The sequence below is a fragment of the Azolla caroliniana genome, unplaced genomic scaffold, assembly GCF_043228905.1.
Source record: "Azolla caroliniana isolate FFs.n. ecotype wild unplaced genomic scaffold, voAzoCaro1.0.p SCAF_1, whole genome shotgun sequence".
In the NCBI taxonomy this organism is placed as follows: domain Eukaryota; kingdom Viridiplantae; phylum Streptophyta; class Polypodiopsida; order Salviniales; family Salviniaceae; genus Azolla; species Azolla caroliniana.
Genome location: NW_028230436.1, coordinates 16,591,968 through 16,600,464, shown reverse-complemented (window position 1 = coordinate 16,600,464; position 8,497 = coordinate 16,591,968). Strand labels below are relative to the sequence as shown.

General features: G+C 36.8%; 1 protein-coding gene across 1 annotated transcript; it reads left to right on the top strand.

Annotated features, from left to right (window-relative positions):
- Window positions 1-4,843: 4,843 nt before the first annotated feature.
- Window positions 4,844-7,448, top strand: LOC147869104 (Acyl-CoA N-acyltransferases (NAT) superfamily protein). The gene is made up of 4 exons (XM_087326491.1): window positions 4,844-5,300; window positions 6,647-6,705; window positions 6,789-6,845; window positions 6,966-7,448. Exons 1-4 carry the CDS (start codon window positions 4,845-4,847, stop codon window positions 7,123-7,125), a joined length of 732 nt encoding a protein of 243 aa, XP_087182617.1. The 5' UTR covers window position 4,844; the 3' UTR covers window positions 7,126-7,448.
- The last annotated feature ends 1,049 nt before the right edge of the window (window positions 7,449-8,497 follow it).

The following is an 8,497-nucleotide window of genomic DNA, read 5'->3' as shown; positions in this document are numbered from 1 at the left end:
GAAGATTGGTTTAATAAAATTGTTACCTAAAGTGCCATCTCCAGTGTCCTTTGCTCAATGGAGGTCTATATCTTTGATGGGGGGGATTTATACGATTTTCACAAAGATTTTGGCTAATAGATTACATACAATATTGCCAACTATTATCCATAATGCTCAATATGGTTTTTTGGCCAACAGAGATATTTTGCATAATATTTTAAATGTTCAGATGGCAATAGATTTTGTTGTGAAAACTAAACAAGAGATTGTGATGTTGCAATTGGATCTAGAGAAGGCATACGATCATGTTAATTGGTCCTTTTTATGTCAGGTGATGCATCAAATGGGGTTTGGTGATCATATGTCAAATTTGATATATACATTGGGGGATGCTTCAATGTCACATGTCATGCTTAATGGAGGAGTAACACAACCTATTTCGGTGAGAAGGTCAGTTAGACAAGGGGGCCCCTTAGTCCACTTTTGTTTACTATTGTCACTCATTCTATACTTGTTAAGCTACATAATATGATGGTGGATGGAGAATTGGTTGGGTTAAGATTGCCATCTGGGAGACAGTGTATTGCTCAAGCACTAGCAGATGATCATTTTATGTTTTTGGGAGCTACATGTAATAATGTTACAAAGGCTACAAAGGTTTGGGAATTGTTTTCTCTTGCATTAAGATTAAAGATTAATATGCATAAATCAGTTCTTATTTCATGTACTAAGCAAAATATATTGGAGCTTGGCTAGTCAGGAAAGATTGTTAATCGTGGGGAAATTTTTCGACACTTGGGTTACCCTATTGGAGTAGAAGTTTCACATGTTAAACTAGTTGATTGGGTGTCGAGAAAGATTGAAAATAAGTTCATCTATTGGAGATCTCAGCCATGGCCATTCCATATAAGGGTTAAAGTTGTGCAATCCATTATGATACCCATGGTTTCTTTTTATCTTCCATTGTTGTCATGACCTAAGAAGGCTATTGAAAAGGTTACCCAATCCATGCGTTCATTATTATGGGAGAAAAAAGGGAAACATGACATTTCTTGGTTGGCATGGGATCATATTTGTACTCCAAAACGGCTTGGTGGAGCAGCATTATTGAATGTATATGAGCGTATGGTAGCTCGGAGGTTTTCATTACTCATTTCTATGTTTGCAAACACACAACCATGGATAGAAATGGTGATTTTCTTTATTGAGAGAATTGGCATCAAGTTTGGCAAAGTAAGAGTAGAAACACATTGGTGGAATGTAGTCAACTCCAAAAGGCAAGTGAAGTGTTCAATGTCTTGGGTTGTTAATCAATTATTATCATCTTGGTAGAATGTGATAGAATTTGTCAAGTGGGATCCTCCATCACATAGAGAGCATGCAAATTCTCTACAACTAGAGATTTTGGCAACATCAAGGGTGTTGGATTGGGAAAGTAAACAATCTTTGCAACATTAATTTAATTGAATGGCTCGATTAGGATTGGTACCACTAAAAGATGCAATTTTGACTTCTCAAAGAAGGTTGATGGCTTTTCATATTGCTAGATCAACATTTGGAATTCCACGCAATTTTCGGCACATTTGGGATACATTACAAGGATTATCAATGTTGCAAGGGCATGTGCCACATTTGAATGAAGATTCTCTATATCTTGATTGGACATTTGTGGGGGGGGACAACTTAAGTATGGTTTCAACGAATGAGGTTTATCATACAATTATTGGGAAACATATGTGGTTAGAAAATAGGGTAATTAAGGTATGGTCTTTTCATAGGCCAACAATTTGGTGGAAAAATGTACTTCAGAAGGGTTGTGTTCACATTTGTCATTTAGAGCAAAGGTGTTTATTTGGAGGGTTATGGTTGGTGGATTGCCATTGGGTGATGCTTTATGCAAAAAAAAAATTACTAGTGGTTTTTGTTTCTTTTGTATGATGGAAGTAGAGCACAATCGACATCGATTTATTCATGTCCTGTTACAAAGATGGTTTGGAAGTTTATCAATGCAATATGGATGTCCTTGACAGGAGTGATACAATCTCCTTTCAAATGGGTTTTTGCACAAGTGGAATTAGGAGGCCTTTCACCTTCTTTTCAGATTATTTTGGATTATTTGAGGTATTATGGGCTTTGGTTTATTTGGAATATGCGAAATGCTTTTATATTTGATGAACAAAGGGGAGTACATTGTTATGTGTTGAGATTGAAGGGGTTTCTTTTATGGCAATTTTCATTGCTGGAGATGTCAAGCATATTCAATCATGAAGAGAGACAAGTATGTAAGTTAGTTGGACATCACATTCGTCATTTGGTCTGATAAGAAAGGTTAGGGGATGTCGAGAGACATATTCATGGTATTTAATGATATGAATATGTATCTCTCTATGTAGATATGTAAAGTTGACTTACAAGTTGTAATAGGGTTTTTTTTACATGCAATTAGCCTTGTATAGTTACGATCAGTTGAAGAGCCACATCATGCTTCATCGACACCATAGATATGCTTGGCAAGCAAGTCTCCCACACGTGAGAAGATCCACTATTATTCCAATGAAGTTGATTGACAAATGATCCATATCTTCTTGTGATATTACCCACATGTTGACATTAACCTATATGATTCTATATTCAAGCATGGTGCAAATATATTTTCAATCAAGTCTATCCACACAAGTTGAAATGGTAATGCTTGTTACTAATTGTATAGAAATAATATTCACCTTAACAAAGATTGAAAGAAATTTAAGTTATTCTTCCAAGTTTCCATTGCTACTTAGAAATGATAAGGCTGAATCAAATCAATTACATAGGAACGACATACACTTCCATCCGAAGTGTGTACGGTAAAGGAATGACTAATTGTCTGATTTTACCAAAAATAAAAATAAATAAAAAAATTACATATAAAAAAGTATAATGATGAAAATAAAACTTTTAAAGAAATGACTTAGCTTTGTGGTAGGTCAATTGTGTTATGTAAGGTTGTCCCTGTTGACAACGAGTGTGTTTTGCGGAAACGTTGTCATGAAAATCCGTCACTATGTGCGGATTGTGAGGCAGAACCGTCGGGGTCCTGGATTGGAAGGATTCAAAGTTTGTACTAGCTTTAGTGAGAAAGTATTTAAGATAGATTGAGAGAGATTGATATGGCGAGAGAAAGATTAAGATGGAGAGAGAGGGAGATTAAGATTGAACCCTTCACTTTAGATTTGAGAAACAAGATTAATATATCACCAATTGGATAACGATTTTTCTTTTTCTTTTTTTATTAATTTCTTGATTATTATATAGCTCCCTTTGATCTTTTTAATCCACTCTTTTATAAATTCCCCCATGCATATGATGCATGTGAGGGTACAAGACATGCATACAATGCATAGAATGCATGTTTGCCATTTGGCGCTCATGTATTACATGTGATGCATGATAACCATGTCACTCATTCAAGCTCTAATATGAGAATTTACATGTGAAACTAAAATGATAGAAAAAACATTTTTAAAGAAATATCTTGGTTTGGGTAAGTTTATTGCCTCCTATCTTGGAGGTGCAAAGTTCAAGCCTTGCTTGCATCCCTTTGTATACAAATTTTTACTAGGTTTTTAGTCTAGATAATTTTGTTCGTTCGACACCGAAATTATCGTGATCAACCTATCCAATCGATTCATCTATCCGGTCCGGTTCCGGTTCTCCAAATCCATTTGGAACAACTTGGTCGCATCCATTCGTCCAAGTTATACAACCAAACCTTTTTGTGCTCCTAACACATAGATGAAGTATAAAGAGATATGGCTCTAGTTATATACTCTTGAATCCTTTATGGTGTCCTATATATGTGGGATATCTTAGAATTTTGTTTTTCTCTTCTTCTTCTCAAACTTCAGACTCACATAACTTGACACTAAGTTGTCTGTTTCACATTAGTAAAATGCATTCGGAAGCTCTTGAAGACATCCATCTTTTTGTACCAAGATATAAAATAATATCTTCACTATTATTGTTTCATATTGTGTGTGAAGAACCAAACTTGATTTTGTACATTCCATGCAATTTTCACATCGTTGCCGAAAATCTTCACGACAACGTGTATGGATCTGTTGTTGGTTATGAACAACAAACAATGTAGACAGAAAAATAGAGTAGGCGCAGACTTACACTGTGCAAGCTTTAATGGAAAGTTTTTTTGCTTCGTTCTCTCACTCTCTCAGAGATACAATACACAGAACTGGAGAATCAGTTCTTTGTCTCTTCGTCTCTCTTCCACTCGTTATTCTTTACAATGTTATCTCCCTAACTTATATACTAAACCCTAACTTATTGACTTATTAAGCCCTAACTTATTTGCTTATATCCTAAGCCCCAACTTATTAACAAGTTCACACTTAGACGGATACAATTTGGAAGGAATCAGCCTTTTAAGCTGAACCGAGGTCAAACCATTCAGTTAAGCTCAAACTTGAGCCGAGCCCCTAAGCCTCTAAGCCGTTTTAAGCTGGTTAAGCCTAACGGTTTAGGGTTGAGCTGAGCCGTTGCCGATCCCTACTCAACACATCGAATGTGAATGTGTTAAGAGGGATAAGTTGACAACTTGGGGTCCATCGTTGAGTACATACATACATACATACATACATATGTAACATTCATATCAGCCAGCCTGCTTAGGAGGAGGAGGAGGAGGAGGAGGAGGAGGAGGAGGAGGATTAAGTACATATGTAATTAGAGGACCGTCCTAACCCCCACCCACCCCAAGCTGAAGCAACTAACAAACGAAGAAGGATCGTAGGAGAGCCACAAGCCATAAGCACATAGGCAATAGGCAAATAAATAGATAGGCCATAGATAGGCAATAGATAATGGCCATGGCTTCTTCTGCCGCTCTTCTTCTCCCTCCCATGTCTGTGAGCCTCGACAGAAATGCCATCGACCCTTGGGAGCTCAGCTCTCTTCTGGCATCCACCGGTCAGAACTGTCTTCAGTTCCCGTCTTCATCGGAGCCATTTCCAGGTCTTGTGCAGCCTGTACAACCCTCCAAGCTTCGTTTGGCCCTTCGGAACAGCACAGTTGTGGTCTCTATGCACATGAATCTCACAGAAGATTTCTATGGAGTAGAAGACGATTGCAGCATGCACAGAGATGGTCGTCACCATGGCTATGGAAATCTCATACAAACCCTCACTACCCAGGGATTACGTCTTCCCTCGAATATTTTCTTCTCCAAAGATCTTCCAAGAAGAAGACAACGGAGGAGAACACTCGTTGCATTTGGTCGAGCTACCTCTGATGAGGCTCTTACAGCCTCTATCTATGACCTCGTGGTGAGGTCTGCTTTTTCTTTCTCCTTTTCTATGGATATTGGATGATCATTGATCTACACATGATTGAATATATATATATATATATATATATTGCACATGATAGCTCTATCTTTGAGAAGGGCCGTCTTTTTTTTTTTTTTTCTGTTTTTGTGAGGTTGCTGCGAGAAAACCATATTTGTGTTTGTTAATAAGATTGATGTAGGCTGTAAAAGAACATTGCTTTTTAAGGTTGCATGGATCTGAAAGACTGTAAAAAGAGATTAAAGAGGTTCATAAGATACATCTGGAATGGAATGCATTCTTTTCTGGCAGCTATAAGATATTAAAGAAGGTAACCATGCAGCGAAGACAGGCAAATCATAGATAGAACACTCTCTCCATCTTCTCTCAGGTTCCATGGGTGCTAAATGGTGTACAGGAGAGATGAAATGCCGCTGTGAATCAGCTGGAGAGAACTCTTGTTCATTTTGTCAGTTTCTATGACTGTGGAAAGACGAAGAAAAGGTTAAGATAGCCAATACACTAACCTGGGTCTTGGCTGGAAGAATACAAGTCTGTTTTCTCAGTTCATCTCAATGCTGGAAATGGAGAGGCAAAAATTCTCGACACCTTTTTCAGCTTCTATGCTACCCAACCGTATTAACAAGAAAGAAAAAGTAGAAGTGGAAGTGAAAACAGCTTAAATGATGGGGATACAGTCAAAGGTTGCTGAAAAGGCTTTTGTTTCCGAAACAGTGCCAGGATGTTATCCTAACGAATGAATTGCTAGAGTATAGGCAAGAATCTGGATGAAAAGATAAAATTCTGCTATTGCATAAGATTGTATGATGTATTTAGAAATTAATGCCAATATTCTGCAAGAAAAGCTCTTAAAGCCTCAGTTCCATAGAGACAAAAGTTACTTGTGTCACTCATCCGTTATTTAGAAGTTGAGAATCCATGTTTCTTCTTGTAGCTGAAGCCAGGTACATTATTCTTGAGACAACCTTGTTCAACCCCTGAAAGAGAGATAAAGAGGATGAATTGACTATGGAATTGAGAAAAAAGGGCTGACTGAACCATATGATTGCTCAAATAACACATCTAATTGCTGATTTTGTGTTGATCTAGGGCATTTGGGGAAGTACCATAAGCATAGGAGCATTTGATGAAATAAAGCAAAACGAAGGGGTGTTTTTGGGTTTTCCTCTTTTTAATATTTGAAAGCATATTTACGTTGTTTAAGAAGGCTTATCCAATTAGAACTTGACTTGATGGCAATTATGGGTTTTGATGATTATTAATAGGTTTTGCTGCAATGTATTTTGCAATGTAAGTTGATGTAGGTATTGGTATTGTTTTCCCAGGTAGCCCCATCTCTACAAAGGCAAGGTCTTGGTCGGAGAGTATTACACCAAATAATAAGGTACGCATCCTTTGTTTGTTGTAAACTTGTCTTGCTTTTTCAGATGGTTTTATGCCTAAATACCATGGTTATGTATTTTGCAGAGAGCTTTTAAGGCGTGACATAACTGACATTTCAGCTCTTACTACACCTGAGCAAAGGTTAGTTTCAATTCTGGCATAAAATTTAAACACCACATTTAATGATAAATATGCCCATAAAAAATTACCATATCCCATAATAAATTATATACTGATTTTTGTATGTTCCATAACATGCAGGCCCTTCTTCAGTGCCTGTGGATTTGCAGAGGATGAACTTCAATCCACAACGATGCTGTACTTAAGAGGTTCTATTCACACAGACAGCGACAACTTAAAACACTTTGGTAGACAGCGCCTTATTGTTCCGGCTCCGCTTAGGCAATCAAATATACCATAGATTCTTGTGTTGAATAATGCCCTTAGTATCTATCTAGTTTGTGGTTTTGCAATGATACTACACCATGTTTGCTTTAGAATTGCCAATGGTTGGATTGGTTCAAGATTAATAGGCTTGCTGCTTGTAGTTAAGTGGATCCATCTTGCTTTGTAACTTCTCCTTACGGAAAAATGACACTGTCTGTATACACATATATATTAAAGCTCCCAATCTTCACTTGGGACACATGCAATCTCAACTTTGTGCTAATAAAGGGGTTATATCGCTGCACTCTTTTATGATTTTTTTCTAATGAAAATTTGTTCAGGTGGTATTTGGTCTAATATGTGATCTTCCTCTTAAAATGGAATTTATACATGGTCTTTTCTCAGTATTATTTGTCTTGCTATTGGATATTTGCTTAAATTCAGTATATTTTTGTTAATATGTACAAATGTTGCCAAACTACAGATGAGATTGTGGAATGTAGGGATTGGATGCATTCTATCTTTTTGTGCGTGAGATGACCTTACCAACTGGACTTTACCATGCAAACCTATGAAGGAGGAAATGTGAATGGCTACTGCACGGAGAACAATAATAATAGAAGACTTCTGTACACCCAACCCTACCTGAATGCTACATGTGTTGAACAATTTCCTATCTTTGTCAATATCTGTGTCAAAACACTACTTTTTAAAATTAATGTTTGCATATGCCTAATTGAATCTCATGCACCTGGAGGATAATTTGACTACTGCACACAGACTTACCCATTGATATGGATTGGCCATCTGAGGACATATAGAAAATGATTGGGTATGTTAACAACAGGCATTATTATTGTGCGTCCGGATCAGACTGAAATATTGTGCTGGCTCATCTGAGAGGTAAAGCAATTATAACATGGATGGATGCGTTAACTTGCTTGTTACTTGCTTTGATATTTATTGGAGGCGAAATAAGAGGATGCATGCTAATCTACATATAGGGATGGCCTTTTTTGAAAAGCTAAATATGGAAGAGATAGAAGTGGAGGATAATTTTCCTTCATACTTATGTTTCCCTTGTTTGATCCTTCCCAAAAACTTCATCTTCTTCCCAAAAGCTTTAAATTGTTTAACCCCCTTTCATTTTTGTCTGTCAACAACTATAGTTGCAAAGGCCTATTTGTTTCACTAATGTTTAGATACACTTTTGACAATGTGGGTTTCAATGATGGTATGGTATTTGTTTTGGGTTCTTATGACAACATTCCAAAGATCATATTTCTGTTTCTCATAGATATTAAATTTCTCATCTATATACATGCCACTATTTTTATGGTTTCGAGGATATGAATGTAGCATGGATTCAAAGTATACATACCATAGAAATGAAAACATAAAGTTTC

Coding starts and splice junctions, on each gene's coding strand:
- LOC147869104 (XM_087326491.1), top strand. CDS start 4,845: ATGGCTTCTTCTGCCGCTCTTCTTCTCCCTCCCATGTCTGTGAGCCTC. Junction 5,301..6,646: donor CCTCTATCTATGACCTCGTG/GTGAGGTCTGCT, acceptor TTGTTTTCCCAG/GTAGCCCCATCTCTACAAAG. Junction 6,706..6,788: donor GTATTACACCAAATAATAAG/GTACGCATCCTT, acceptor TGTATTTTGCAG/AGAGCTTTTAAGGCGTGACA.